Source organism: Haplochromis burtoni, unplaced genomic scaffold (genome assembly GCF_018398535.1).
Source record: "Haplochromis burtoni strain Fernald_Lab_line unplaced genomic scaffold, NCSU_Asbu1 Contig_119, whole genome shotgun sequence".
NCBI lineage: Eukaryota > Metazoa > Chordata > Actinopteri > Cichliformes > Cichlidae > Haplochromis > Haplochromis burtoni.
The window spans coordinates 490,641-507,158 of NW_024582480.1; the positions used below are offsets into that span (position 1 = coordinate 490,641).

General features: G+C 41.9%; 1 protein-coding gene across 1 annotated transcript; it reads left to right on the forward strand.

Annotated features, from left to right (window-relative positions):
* The first annotated feature begins 437 nt into the window (after positions 1–437).
* On the forward strand, positions 438–2,659 carry LOC121815017. The gene is made up of 4 exons (XM_042223719.1): positions 438–603; positions 697–841; positions 1,305–1,428; positions 1,822–2,659. Exons 1-4 carry the CDS (start codon positions 470–472, stop codon positions 2,118–2,120), a joined length of 702 nt encoding a protein of 233 aa, XP_042079653.1. The 5' UTR covers positions 438–469; the 3' UTR covers positions 2,121–2,659.
* Positions 2,660–16,518: the final 13,859 nt, after the last annotated feature.

Here is a 16,518-nt window from a genome sequence, read left to right on the forward strand (position 1 = left end):
GAAATGGTTGCAGGCTTGGAGCAACGGCTATTTGAGGGTGACCAGACTGGGAAGGCTCCCAAATATTCATTGCTGGATCTCGATCTAGGAAACTTCCGGTAGGCCTTTCTCACATGCATTGGGGTCCGTAGTTGTGTGTACACACACACGCATTGGAAATTACCTGATTGATGTTATTTATCTCTTCTCCTCTCACAGTAGTGCTGGTGAAATTTGGGCAGTTAGTCTGGCGCAAGGTGGGCCACCACCCTGCTGCCTCAAAGACTGGTGTTACCAGTACTTGTGTAGTGGAGAGCTGCAGATTGAGAACATTAGGAAAGAGGATGTCTGTGATGATCATTACTTCTGTTATCTCCCAGGTATGAAGTCTTAAAGGTTTCACTGCTCTACAGTGTTTTGAATTACATGTTTAGCACAGATTTTACCATCCCTTATGTTATTTGCAAATTATAGGACTCTGGAATTGGTCATGTTAATGTGTATGTTTGTGTCCTTTAAGGTTGATTCGGCAACAGAAGATAAAATGACAGAACTCACTGATGAAATTTTGAGTTGTGGCTATCATGGACCTGTTAATGTCGAAAAGAAAGAAGAAATTGTTCGGTAAAACTGTTTTACTGTTTTCCCCCCCAAAAAAAGTTTTTTTTTTTTTTTCATTTAGCAGCATGCGACTTTTTCTTCCTTTCTGCATTTCAGTGCTGTTGTTCTTCACGCCACACTTCGGTTGGTGCCTCTCCTCTCCCAGCTACGTGATGGGCTCAACCTTTATGGTCTTACTGATCTACTGAAGCAGTACCAAAACATGTGCCAATCGCTGTTTGTCCCAGGGGTGGAAGTTAAGGTGAGTAAATGTTGACTTTAGTAGGGATAACACTTGTAATTGTGAATAGCAGTTCAAAGTGCTCTTTATCTTTACTTTACAGTATATACTTTAAGTCCTATAGTAGAAAATGTAATTAATGGTGGCACTGGAAAAAGAATATTCAAAATTGTCTTAAGTTGCTTAATATTCCTGAACCGTTTAGAGCAAACACAAGGCATCAGGAGCAATGAAAAAATCCCTTTTAACAAGGAGTATTTACATGTAACCTACAGAGTTATAAAGAGACTTGACTATACAAAGTTATAAGATTAAATGAGAAGAACTAGCAAGCAGCATGAGACAGACGTTTAAGTCCCTGTCTTTATGTGTGACAAAAGAATACAATTACTTAGAATAAAGACAAAATAATAGGTCCTTGATCTCAATTACAATTAAGTCTTGATTCAGATAAAGTCACAATTTTCTTTGTCTTTCTTACCAGGCTGATGCTGACTTTGTTTTTGCAACATGCCATCCTGAGTTCAGCGAGAAGGGCTCCAACAAAGAACAGGTGGAAATGAGGATTATGAACCATCTACAGGACTTCTTGCAAGCGCTGGAATCACGTAAGTGCACATGTAGTTTACTGTCAATGTATTTTGTCTTTCTGTGTTAAACTTGGAATCATGATTTTATGTAAGGAATGGCTAAACTTTTAGAGAACGGCCAGTCTTGGTTTTCATGGAGTTTACTGCTTTAGTGTTTTTGGATCTTTTTGTCCGACGTTTCTGGAGTACACTTCAGAAAACGTTTTACAAAAAGATATTAAAAAACAAAAGCAGCAAAATGTGTGAAAACAATTCTTATTCTGTAAACCTTTGGCCACAGCTGTAGATTACACTATGAGTGCTTGTTCACTCTTTGTCAGTAATTAAGTTTTTAAGTTGTGTTTGTGAAGTTACAGGTAAACAGTATCTAATATTTTATCTAAATGACTGCTTTGTCTTTTTTAAAAAAAGGTGAAGAGCCTGAGACCAGTGACCGTCCAGTCATCCTTTCCCCAAGTTCATTCTTGCAGTGGCTCACAGGACAAGGCCACATTCCTGTCCTGCCAGATGAGAAGATGAACTTCAAAGTCTCTGTGCAGTTCAACCACTCATGCCATATTCAGTATGGCGCTCATGAAGTTTGCTACCCAACCGTTACAGCATGTAGTAATACAGTCAAGCTACCTGTTCAGCATATGCAAACTTATGAAGAGTTCAAGCATGTGATGACAAACGCGTTCCACTATGGTCAGGCATTTCTTCATATTTAGGAGCATAATCAGCCAGCCAGACATCTTGATTGTTCCATGAAATGTTAGTAAAACAAAGAAATCGACATGTGTTGCTTGATGTTTTTTTTAATTATTGTTTTACAGTTTAAGCATTCTGTTTATTGCCATTGAAATTATTATAAAAAAAAAAGTTTTTGTCAATATAGTCCTTGCTGATCTCATTCCCTCCTCCATTTGACTGTGTCAGCTTGTGAGTATCTATTTGGGTTCATGAGTGTAACAGAAAGTAAGAAAAAGAAAATTACCATTAAAACAAGGAGAGGTTCTTATTCTTCTTAGAAAAAGGGATTATTTAAAAGAAAAACTATCACTAGCAGTTTGTAAAATAACATGTTCTTATAATTTTACTCTGATGGGCCAAGCTGCAACTTTCATGGATGGTGATGTAGGTGAAGAGCATGTGAGAGTGTGGTCAGGTAAATGTCTCTTCCAAAACTACATGAAGGCACAAGAGGATCTATGGAAAGGCGTAGAGATTCAATATCTTCAGCATTCAGTGGACATTCCATTTCTGGCACCAAAACACCTGGGTTGTTATGATGGGATAGCCCTGCACTCTCCCAATCAATGCTCTCAATTTGGATTTCCTGAAATAAAGCAGCATATGTAAATGATTTTAAAAATCTACATATAGCACTCAATAAAACCAAAACATTGCCATTATTACTCAACTGCCAAATTTTCTTCATATCTCTGTGGCTCTCTGATGGGGTGCTGCAGCATCCCAAGTTCCCACAGCTGGTTTGGTGAAAGGCTATGCTCTGTCACGGTCCGGGGCAGCGGCCGTGTGGAGAGTGGAAGGAGGACCCAAAACGCAGCACTTATTCAGGTGTGAGGGTGATTTATTGATAATATCCAACACAAAGTGGAGATGGCAAACAGAACTAAGGATGAACTAAACTGGGACAAACTACACAGAGGAGTGGCAAACCTGAACATGAAGGGAGAACAGCAGGGAGAGCACGCAGAGGATTACACCAGGTATGAACACAGACGACGCGACGAGGAGCAGAGGAAAACACACACTATAAGTACACAGAGAGACACTGGGAAATCACACACAGGTGGGAGACACAGCTGGACCTGGTTAACCTGACGAGACAGGAGAACACTGACACCAGGGACCAATAGAGGGAGCACAAACCCAAAACCCAGTATCTAAAATCCCAAAACACAAACCATCCCAAAACAGCCATGAATAATAATGAAAGTAATAACAATAAAGAACACAAACACAAAGTCACCAGTCATGGCCGCAGGACCATGACAGTACCCCCCCCTCAAGGGCTGGCCCCTGACAGCCACAGAACACACCACCAGACCCGGGCGGGCGGCAGGGGGCCCAGGACGGAGGGACCGGGCCACGACCAAAACGAAGGCCCCAGAGTCCCAAACAAATGTTCACAAAAAAAAACTCACAGGGGAGCAGAGTCCAAAACACAGTTCAGGCGGCCGGCCAGGGGCCCGATAACACAGGAGGCCAGGATGGGACAGTTCAGGAGGCCGGCCACGAAGAAGGCCGTGGAGGCGCACAAAAGGTTCAGGAGGCCGGCCGTGCGGAAGGCAACGGCGGCCAGCTCAGGCGAAGAGGGTCCGGGGGCCGGCCGTGCGGAAGGCAACGGCGGCCGCTCAGGCGAGGCGGTCCGGGGGCCGGCCGTGCGGAAGGCAACGGCGGCCAGTCAGGCGACGGCGCCCGGCCAGTAGCCTAGCCAGCGGTCTAGAAAACGGCCGTTTAGGTCCAGACCCAAACGAGGCTGGGCCAGGCGAGGCTGAAGGCACGGAAGCCGGGGCCGCAGCGGGCGAAGATGCTGAAGACGCTGCTGCAGGCGATGGTGCGGATGCTGAAGACGCTGCTGCAGGCGATGGTGCGGATCGCAGGCGATCGTACTGCATGTGCGATACGCGCGATGGTGCGGATGCTGAAGACCGCTGCAGGCGAAGATGCAGACACGAAGGCTGGACCAGACGAAGATGCAGACACGAAGGCTGGACCAGATGAGGATGCAGACACGAAGGCTGGACCAGGCGATGCTGAAGCAGAAGCCGGGCCGGGCGAGGACGAAGCTATAGCTGAAGCTGGGCCAGGTGAGGATGAAGCCGGACCAGAATCAGGCGAGGATGAAGCCGGACCAGAATCAGGCGAGGCTGAAGCCGGACCGGGCGTGGATGACGCCGGGCCGGGCGTGGATGACGCCGGGCCGGGCGAGGATGACGCCGGGCCGGGCCAGTACTGAGGGTAGTAACCCCGCCTCTGGGGAAGCCCCGGAGTGAGTAACAGTCACTAGTGTTGCCAGCTGTTGAGGAACAGGTCCGTAATGTAACAGTTCATCTCCCTGCCTAGAAACAGCGGTGGAAAAACAGTGTGAAAACTGTGATTCAGCTATTACCGGAACCGTGGGTTGTAGCGATGCTAGCGGTGATGGTGGTGGCTGAGTGGCTAACTGGAGCGGCGGCAGAACAGGCGATTGCGCCCCCAGGGAGGCTAACGGCTGAGCTACTGACTGGGGAGCTTGTGGCCGAGCACTGAACTGAGCCGGAGAATGGCGATAAAGTCCTGGCTCAGAAGGGGTGGCAGAGACACAGTCTGTTAGTCTTGCAGAGGGTCTGTAAACGCCCACTTGGGAAGGATCAGTCACCACGAAGGTGGGTAAGCGATCCATACAGTCTCCCATCCCGCTCTGAATAGCCCCAGAAAACAAAGTCCCGGAAACTGGGGAAACCAAAGCGTCCCGCTCACTCACCGCATCGGGCTGCTCGAAAGGGAATGCAGACGGAGGGTGAAGTCCAAGGTCCAAAAGGAGAAACTCCTGCTCCCACGAACAGAGCGAGCCAGCCAGAAGCCATGGGAGACCGGTCACCAGACGCTGTAGCCGCCTCTCTATAGCGCGCTGGGACGTGCCACCCGGGTCTTCCAGCCACAGGTCAATAAGCTCCTGTGTGGCATCGATTAGATTCTCCCGTAGCTCCTTGGATGGGTTAAGCGCTGCTGGGTCCATGTTGTGGTCGCGTCGTACTGTCACGGTCCGGGGCAGCGGCCGTGTGGAGAGTGGAAGGAGGACCCAAAACGCAGCACTTATTCAGGTGTGAGGGTGATTTATTGATAATATCCAACACAAAGTGGAGATGGCAAACAGAACTAAGGATGAACTAAACTGGGACAAACTACACAGAGGAGTGGCAAACCTGAACATGAAGGGAGAACAGCAGGGAGAGCACGCAGAGGATTACACCAGGTATGAACACAGACGACGCGACGAGGAGCAGAGGAAAACACACACTATAAGTACACAGAGAGACACTGGGAAATCACACACAGGTGGGAGACACAGCTGGACCTGGTTAACCTGACGAGACAGGAGAACACTGACACCAGGGACCAATAGAGGGAGCACAAACCCAAAACCCAGTATCTAAAATCCCAAAACACAAACCATCCCAAAACAGCCATGAATAATAATGAAAGTAATAACAATAAAGAACACAAACACAAAGTCACCGAGTCATGGTCGCAGGACCATGACAGCTCTGTCCTGATGGAATGATCATTCCAGCCAGCAGAAAACTTGGCCAAATCCCCCTTGAGTCTTGGGAGGAAGGTGTAATGGGCACAGAAGAGATGAAGACTATCTGAGATGTTAAGAAATCCATCTTCCTCCAAGCTGTGTAGTACATCATAATAAATGTGTGTCACCCCTGTCCAAACGTCCCTCCATAGGCGCTCAATTCTACATTTGAAAAAAAATACAGAAAAGGTCTGAAAGGTCAATCAAAAACTAACAAAGGACAGCCAAACAGCAATTCAGCTGGAGTCAATCATGATGAAATAACAATGTTATGCCATTTAAGATCTTACAAGCATTACCTCTGGTTGTGCACGCTTTTTCCACTTATGAAGCTTCCACATCCTGTGCCTCTCACAGTGAACATCATTTCAGCAATCTTGACATTTTCAACTCCTTGGTCAGCTCTCACTCTGTACCATATAAGATTTTAAAAATAAGTATTGAAACAACAAAATACACTAAAAAATTATTCAAATACATGATTGACACACTTGCAAATTTATATACAGCACTGAAATCCTGATCATTTCATGGTTAAACATGGCAAACACAAATCATGAGACAAACTCCAGAATAAATTTAACGAAGAATTACTCACTTGTAAGGCCATCCAAATCTTCTAACTCCGTCCAGAAAAAAATCAAGTGCAGTGCTGGCTGTGTTGTTACATGCAGCATTAAGGTACATAATCTAAACCGGGGGAAAATTGATTAACACCACCACATTAAAAATTCATACATATATACAAAATGTTTATAGGAGGACATGTGACAAGAGTGTGCAAACTGTCATAATACACAATATGATCAAAATATGTGAGCTGTATAATTACATAAGCGGAGAGAGAAAAGATAACAAGATGTGAGAAAGTCTTTGTGGATTTAATAATATGTGCTGTATTTGGGTACGCAACTTACCTTCCTAGAGTAGCCATCTATGCCGCCAAATATCACTATGTTGTATCTGGTGAAAAAAAGACAAGCAAAGCATAAAGCATCTGATGGATAAAATTATTCAGAATTATGTTAGTCATTTAATTTTCTATGCCAAAACAAACCTAATTAATTTATGATTGGTGTCAATGTGCTGTTCAAATTCAAATTAAACTTATTCAATTTCAGTTTCTGATGGCACAGATTTCTGCCCATACTCCACCAGGTGTAACAATTAAGTTTAAAATCCAAACATCCATGAGAAACAATGAAATTTAACGGAGTTAGCAGGGAGTTAGCTCGCTAGTTTCCACCTAAACATAATATAGCATGTTCTGACCGAGAGATTTCTGAAAAAATTAAAACGTACAGCTCTGATGTCACTTCTGACATAAATGAAGACTTGAAACTAAACAGCAGTGACGTTTGTAGGGTTACTAAAGTTGGGCTAGCTTGTATATAATGATGTGCTACGTGGTGGCTAGCTACACAGCTATGGTTAGCATAATATAAACACATTGCACAGTGAAGCTGGAGGATGAACGCTAACTTTTTCCCACTTGATAAAAGTTAACATGAGGGTTCCCAGTGGTAGGTACAAATGCAGTTGTATGGCAGGATGCTGTAAACGGACCAGACTTCAGTCAGGAGATCAACTGAGATAATCCATCCACAATACCAGGCTATAATTTTTTTTATTTATGCATGGGCTGGGCTGTAGTTAGATCGTAAGGTTTTAAAAACTGAGCTTTAAAGTGTTGTAATAAAAACCGAGAGATGCCGACAGTGATCACTGCCTTTTTTAGGGACTTGTTCAGATTAAATAGACCAAGGTACAAAGCATTAAAACATGTTAACAACACAACAGCCTTAATAAACGCAGAGTAGAGTTTGGACCTGGAAGCAGGATTCATCACGTCATCACTTCAAGACCGGATAGTGAATTAATAAAGACAAAGAAACTAAAAAATAAGCATAATTTTGACTTTTTTTGTGAGTTGTGAATTTCTGTGAATTCTTTTGGTCACAATAACTGTGACTATCGTGACAACTCTAGCTCAGAATATTGATCTTTCAGCAGGAGGCTCCATCTCATCCACTCCCATTCTCTGCACCCAGCTCTCCTACAGGGATTCTGGTCCACGTCTGCGGTGGCGCTGATTTCTCTTTTTTCCCACCTGACATACAGTTAAACAAAGCAAAGATCTGCAGGCGTCTCATTAAACTTCACTTCAGCTTCACAAAATATTTGCAAAGCAGAATCTTCTGCTCAATTTAAAGTCTGCTTTGACCAAAGTGCCCTGCGGCTAAGTTCTGCTTTGGTTGCTGCTCTTCTCATGAACACAGAGCGAAAGATGAATAATGTGTATCTCAAGCTTGAATGCACTACAGTCAGTGACAGTGTGAAAGCAAACTGGAACACACTGAAAGTGTTCATAAATCACCCTCCCCCCCTCCTCATCATATTCCTCAACCCCTAAGTGTGTGATGTCTGTGTGAACTCAATGCAGACAAGGCAGTGATGACATCGTCGTCCCGCAGAACAAGTCGTAATGTAAGACAGAATAGCCAGACCACCCACACCGGCCTACATCAGCAAATTCACTGATTTAGCAGGCTGAAGCTGAGATCCGTCTGCTAAATCAATGAGGAAATTTTTATTGAGGCTGTGTAAGTGCACACACAAAGACTTACCACAGAAATGTAGAACATGGGAAATGGGGGCATTTTTCGTTCTCTAATGGACTGCACGAAAATGACAAAGTGAAATTTAATGTATCATTAAATCAAACTGCTCTGGAACATCAAGACTTTCTGTTGATATTTGCTTTGTGGGAACACAGAGGTGTTAAAAAAACCCCAAAACTCTTCCATCAGCAACTCCCAAAATCTAAAAATTGTTCTTCGACACCCTCAGTGATACGTTTTCAAAAACATTTAAAAAGAGAAATTATTTTCATCCTCTTTAAAAGATTATATAGGTCCTCCAGGCGGTACTCACAGTTATGTTTTAATTCTTAAAAGAAAATAACTTTAGACATCAACACTGGCAAATAAATAAAATATAGTGATACAAATAAAAGTACATAAAACAATAATGTTAATTTTGACAGCACTAATACCATCATGCAGGAATACCTTCTTTGGCCATATTTCTGAATAACACATCAGCACATCCTTCAGACATCTGAATTTCAATCATCAGCTTTGAGGGTCCTTAAATGGGTTTGAATATTTATTATTTATCTAGTATTTCTTGCTACCGTGCGCAAACAGCAGCCAGAGCTTTTACTGAGCAGAACAGGACACGTGTGCTTGGTGAACGATCTGGCAAACTGCTGATTCCGTGGCTGTGCAGAGAAAAGAAATCACAGAAAATTTGCTACTGTAGGTTCTTGGAGATGCAAATGTTTTTTGTTTCTGACGAGGAGAAAAGAGCTCACGTGGACTGCGTCTCTCCCTTTTCACGTCCTCTCTGACTGCACTCTCAGGGTGAGCAGTTAGAATGTGCAACAGTCCACGCTGTGGTTTCACACCTCAGTGCAAGCGGCCCATTTCATTAATATCGTCTTCCAGTAAATCAAATCCATAAATTACCACTTTAAGCACTGCAAAAATGGACATATGTTTTTTGAATTAAAGGATGCTTGCTCTTTAAACCTATAGCAAATGTTTTCCCCCCAAATCATACTGACTCAGATCTTGTTGGAAATAAACTCAAAATCAATGTGTCAGAACATATAGCTGACAACATCTGTTTTCAGCTGTGGGTCATCGCACCATTTTTTACATCGTATTCCTCACTCATTATTTTGCTCTTGGAAATGAAATACTGGCAGTGTCACTGCGACTAGTATATCCAGCCTATAATTCATAGGAATTAAAGTTCAGTGGGCGATTTGGCACCTGATGATTGTCAACCAATGCTAACATTTAGACGTGTAAACGATACGTGTAGTCGAGCTGGGAGCGGGAGCCACTGGTGGCAATGCGCTCTGGTATTTATAACGTTATAGTTTTAAGGGGTGGGTCATGCCAGAGAAACAACCTTGGGACGTTATCGTGGACCGATTCTGCTCAGCCCAAAAAGTTCTTCAAACAAAACTGTTTAATACACTTGAATTGTCTAACTCCACAATTCAGCTGCACATTGTTCATGCTTTTCACATTTTCTGCAATCACACACTGATCCACTGCTCTAAGAAGCAAATCTATCATTTTTCTCAACACACAAGTGCTGCAGACTATATTTTACTTTAAAAAGAGTAGCAGGCCCTTGGTCATACAAAATGCAATCATATGCTGTAATGTGGAGTTCTTATTGGTGTTTTTTGTCAATATTGATGTTCTTGCCTGACATTCAGGTGGGTTATTTGCATACCTGGAGCTGATGTCCTAAGTAACATGAGTGAAATAACTGCAGTCTCGTCAGTTTTGTCAAGTCAGCAGAGAGAAATACACCTGAAAAAAAAATTGCAATGTTAAGGTTTGCCAAAGAACACACAAACTCTTACCTTTTCTCTTCTGGTATCACTGTGTAAATTATGTTTGATCCGAGGCATGGGACGTCACATTAGATTAAAGGTTCAACAGATGATGTAGAACCAACAGCAGTCAGACTGTAAAATACCATATCTGATAAACACCTGCTAAAAAAAAAGTGTATTTAATCCACTGCACTTTATGTCCATATAAAAATCATCTCTGACATGTATTCTAGTGGACTTTACTGTGTATAGTAACTTTGTAACTCTAATTTGTCTTGTACAATATTTTTGCTTTTTTGTGCCTATTTTTCTATTTATTTATTCTTCTGTCTCAAATTTACTTTTGTGCTGCTGTAACTGCAAGTAAATTCCCCCAGTTTTGGATAATCGTGTACATATATATACATATGTATATGTATATTGTCCATTTACATGTGTTGATTCCACCATAATTGCTTGGAAACATGAATCTCATACGCAGTGTATTGTGGCAGCTAAGTGGCTTTGTCAGAGTTCAGACCTGTTGCTAAGTGTCTGTTCCTCAGCTCTTCTGGTTTATCCAAACACCAGCTCGGGACTAGAGCAATTAAGCGCTCGAGGTTAGACAAGGCTCGGTAATCGTCTGTGGCGCGATAGTCACACCTCTGCAGACAGCAGTATGTTATGTCCTTGCCTCTGAGTCTTTGGTCATATAAGTAATTAATTCCCTTCAATGGGCCGGGCATTCAAGCTAGATAGAAACCACAAACTCCCTCCCTCCCCTCCCACTCTCTATCCATCCCTCTGTCAGCCGCCTCCTCTTCTCCAACTCGACTTGCAGGCTCCGGCATTCCTTTGGCCTGACTGCATCAAACTGCGCTGAATTATAATTAATTAGTGGTTGGAAAAAAATAGAGACTCAGCTGGCTTAGAGAAAATTATATAGTGTGGCTCCAGAAAGTAAAACTTAGAGAGGGTGAAAGACCTCTGCTGCTGGAGAAAAGGAAAACACTCTAACTTTAGTCACTGCGAGGCCACTACAGCAGATGTACCGACTTGTAGACGGTTGGCATTAAAAAAAACAAAAACAAAAAAAACAAAGAGGAAAGGACACATTAGAAAGGAAGAGTTCCATTTGAAAAACCAACATTTATTTAGAGACATGAAAAAGCTGTCATACACGGTTTGTTATGAATCTGAATTTGTCGTTAACTGGAACTACACTGGTTAGCACTGCGTTGGTTCTCTCCAGGTACTCCAGCTTCATCCAACAGTCCAAAAACGTGCATTTTAACTGGTTAAGTGATTTGAAATTGGCATTAGGTTTAAAGCTATGTCTGTCTCCCCGTGCTACCCTCTGACAAATTGGCGACCAGTCCTTTCACTCTATGGTGACATAGTGGATAGGTGCCACACGACCCCTGGATAAGTGGATGAAAATAAAAGGATAAAATTAGAGTCCATCTTGAAAAACATTATTTTATAAATAGACAACATACGGACTGAAGATGCAGAGGTTTTTACCTGCTGTTTGCAGTGGTTCTCAAAGCAGAGAGGCGATCAAGGCGACCTTTCCATATCCACACAGTGCATGTGGTACACGCAAATCTTTATTAAAAGCACATTTACTTTTCTTGGCATTTGGGTCCAGTGTGACATCCTTTTGGCTGATTTTATTTTTTATCTTATTTTATTTATTGTCTTTGAATTTTTCTGGATTGTGTGTCATTTTTCTTGGGGCTATATACTTTTAATGTGCAGCACTTTGGTAATCTTTGTTGTTTCACATGTGATAAATAAATTTGACTTTGGTGATTTTTGTAATGACAGTTGATTTATCACTTTAATGTACAAAAACCCCCTCAGTTGTCATCTTGTGCTCATTTACTTTGATTCAATCATTCATTCATTTATGCCCTGAGTAATGCTTCATACTGAAATCCATCAGCAGATCTATTTGTTGCACATAAACTCCTCACCACTAGACTGGTGCCTTTTCTTCTCACCTCGCACGTTTCCTCTTTTAAACCTATACGACACTTACTGAGAGAGACATGAGCTGGCTGATATTTTTTTGTGCACAGCCAGTTAAATCACCAGTCAAAAGGTTGGGTGGCGTTGCTGTTGAGTTACGTGTCAAAAATCAAAACAGGCGTGGAGCATTTGTTGCAGAACAGATTAGAATTTTTAAAGCCAGACATTTCAACATGCCAAAGTAATCTTTGAGTCACTAATGTTGATTCACACCCCTGTTAAATGGCTGACTGATATATTAGCCTGTTTCTTTAAAGTGAATCCATATTGCAGACTCTTTACATTTTCTCTCTAAAAACTAATAGAAGACTTGAGCTCGGCACTGTCTAATGGACAAATCCAGGCTGAACCGCTATTAGTATTTGAAATAGATCTGTTCCTTTTGCGAGGACTCATCAATCTCCCCTGGCGTAAGAGCTGATTAGATTTGCCCCCCTCCAAAAGTGTTTCGGCTCTCCACTCCTCACAGACTTATTTAGAGCCTAACACCTGGTGAGTTGATAAAGGAGAGCTGTGAGGTTCAATCAGAAAGTTCAGTGACTCCTGAAAAGCATTTTTTGACTAAATGAAATTCCAGCTCTACGGTCGCTATTTTGACAAGTGCAAGAGGACATCCAGGATAGGGTCGGGTGTCGAATTTTCTGAAAATTTTGCAACTGTGACACCTCGAGAACACGGCGACGTTGGACTTGAATTTGATCGCATCGGATGTGAATCTGCTAAAAATCTTGGATGAGTTTGAATCTCACTGACCTCAAGGTCAAAGTAAGTTTTCTGAAACTCTTGTGAATGCGATAACTTCAGAACAAAGCAACGTAGGATTTTGAAATCGATACCATAGGTGTGTCTATTAGGACTCTTAAGGGTGGCACTGGCGATTACCAGTACGGGTACAGGTCCAGAATTTTATGATTACAAAAGTGGTGTTTACCCCAACTAGTTCTGAATTAGTTGAATTAATTAGTAAAGGAAGGTAATCCATATATCTATAGATATATCTTTTTAAACGATACCAAGAATTGGTAACACTAATCAGGGTTACTGAGACTAACCAGAAAAAAATTGAAATCTCTCATTGCTCAAATCCAGAGGCTAAAGGTAAGTTTCAAACTTCTAACTGATGATATTTCAGATATATATTTCGTATTAATGTGTTAAATGTCACATTCTCAAAATGACAATGGAAAAAAGATTACATCATTGCTTCAACATCAGTATTTAAGTCCGATGACGTCAAACACTTTTCACTTTCCGCATCAGTGCTGCTCTTAACACTTCCAGACTCTTTAACCTGATCAGTCATCAAAGCTGCCAGGCTTCTTCTCATTTTCAGCTACAGCAAGAAAGCTGCTGACAAAGACACAGAGGCTGCATTTCGCCTCCAATCAGTTAGAATGATGTGGGATGACCTAAATTACAGCTGAGTCTGCTGAAACTCATGAAAAATGTATCTCTGCATCTCCACCCGAGTCTAATTTAGCTTTTGCAGATAATATATTTTATGTCACAGTTGCTTAAAACTCCTTGTGAGAAGCCTGAAAGATGCCAGGCACTGGAAATGAATGACAACTTTGATATTTCCAGAGGTGAATGATTTATATTTTCAACTTTTTGTCAATTTGATGGGGATTGTTTATGGAGTTTATGGAGTGGGGATGATCAAGAAAGTAAGTCATTCAATTCAGTTTCATTTGTATATTGCAGAGTCACAACAACAGTCGCCTGAATGCAAAATTCCTTTTTAACAGGAAGAAAGCTCCAGAAGCCATCTGCCGTGACTGGTTGGGGGATGATCTCAGTTTGGATGCAAATAATCAGAATAAAGAAATTCAGGCAACCCCCAAACTTCCTGTTTATAACTAAGGTGTGATGTTAACTAAGGCCATGTCCACACTAAGACGTTTTTGTTTGAAAATGCATCTTTTTCTCTCCTTTTGAGCTCTTCAAAGTGGATACATTTGAAAACGCTTTTTCCGCTTCGCAGTGTGGACTGTGAAAACGGAGGCTTTCGAAAACGATACGCATTTTAGTCATATGAGGCAGTCGTGACCAATTCAACTAAGATGGCGGACGGCATTGTACAGCAGTTGCTTTGTTATATATATATACATATATATAGAGAGAGCAAGTCTATATTCTCGCTCGCTTTTGCAGCTTTCTACTCTTGTGTTACTCACAGCAACAACTTCACCTCATTGTTAGTCCATTTAAAAAACTCGGCACTTTTCCTCGACATTTTGCCGTGACGTTTCAAAGAACTGGAAAGTAAATAAACGGCAGACAGAAATGATGCAGGTCAAATTGTCTTACATTTCACGCATGCACAGTACAGGAACGTAGGTGTTTTCAGAGTGGATGAAAACGATAGAAAATTTGAAAAAATTTCAGATTTATCCAGATTAGTGTAGCTGTAGTCTGAGCAGCAGCTACTTAAATATAATATTGTAACATTTAGCCAAAAACTACATTTTTTGCCAAAATACTGATTAATGCTATTTTGAGTTAGTTGAAATTACCTGTATTGAACTTGAGCAGTATTAAACAGAACTAATAACTTGTGGATACTGCTTGATTGTTGTATTAATTACTTGTGTTTTATTTGCTGTTTGTTTTTGGGAATTAATTTGTAACCCTTATATACAGTAGAAAGGTGCTATATAAATACACTTTACTTCCATCCTGGAGGATGACTAACTAAAGAACTTCCCAGTATCAGGCACTTTCCACCTCTGCTTATGACTGAGAGGATCACAACCGGGTGAATGTCTCTGGGAGTGTCGGGCACAGCGCAGAACAAGGCAGACCTGTTAAGGTATAAACTGAATATGGACCATTCAGGATAGTTACACAGGCAACAAACACATGTGTTGATTCTGCAGTTTATTTATCAAGTTCAATTTGTTGCAGATGTGAGACTGAAACCTTGTTCTGTCCCCTGTAAAACGGCAGAGTGACGATAACATTATGACTTGCTGGTTTCAGAGTTGCCGTGACTCCTTGTGGGGTCAAAGCTGTCTGTTCTCGGCGAGCGAATGAGCCCTGTGGGCTCGGTGTTAAACAGGAGCAGGGTATCCACCGCAGGCCACACACACAAAGTTATATTTATACCCCCATGTCTCCAGCTAGTTTTTCTTTCGTCGCAAGGGCTGTGAGGCTCTTTTCAAAGCACCTATAAATGCTCCTAGTGTAACCCTGTTCCCTGACAACACTGGATTTTTATTCTGAAAGTCGCCCCCGTCCTCCCAAATCACAGCCGTCTCCTCCAACTAACAGTGCTTCTGTATTATGTGCTCTAATATGTCAAACCTTTTTCAACTTTAGTTGCAGTTTTTTCCCTCAGTTTGTTCACTTAACCTTCTGCTCTTAAATCTGCTCTGTGAGAAAGCTGCTGCATATATGCAGGATTTATTAGAAATCTAGTTCTGCTGCCCACCATGCTGGGATCTTCTGGGGGTTGAAGGGTGAAAGCATCAGTGAAGGATGAGCTAATCAATTCAATTTCACCCTCTTTTTTTGTCATGGGTTACAAAGATAAAGACCCAAGCGCAGGGCCCTGGAGGCAGAAAAGTTGAAAATGTGGGCTTTTGAGTAATTATCCAGAACAGTCCAAACGACACAAGAAGCATAGATAAAAGAAGATGCAAGGAGCACATATAGGTAACCAGCCAGGAAAACAAAAGAGAAATAAATACATAAAGCTAATGAAGTGGAGCCGATGATGGCAAGACAGACAATCATAAAGGAGGAAAAGACTCAGGAATCACAAACCAAATGATCTGCAAATAAAATTGTTTACTAAGCTAAGGCAGTTATTATAGCAGAGCTATTAGAGCTGGTTATGTGCATATGTGCGTATATCTATCTGAGCATAGCTGTAAGGTGTTTTAATGATAAGACATAATCATGTGCTGAATCTACTTATGAATAACAGATCAAACAATAAAAAACAGAAATAAAAAAATGAGCCTTACAGCTTTAACTAATAACACCTAAAAGGCACTTTAATTCCGCCAGAGGACTAATAAATGATAAGATGCACAAGAAAAAGATACAAGGTAAAAATTCCCAGTTCAAACGAGAGCCAAAGGACGGAAGCTGCTGAGTGACGAAACAAAAGCGAGCATTGGTGCATTCAGCACTACGATGTGTCATGATCCGTTTCTGGAGGATGGTGTTTATGTTAAGCGGAGAGGCATTTCTCGAGCAGTGATTAATGTGGTGCCCCAAATGTCACGGCTTCCACATCACACACAAACTGTTTTCTGCCTCCTGTCAAAGTACCAGCAGGAGGGAAGAGCTGAAAAGTTTAAAAAAGGGGGAATCAAAGTTTTTAGTCGAACATGTGCAAGTGTCTGCTGTTGGTTTCTGTCCACAGAGACTT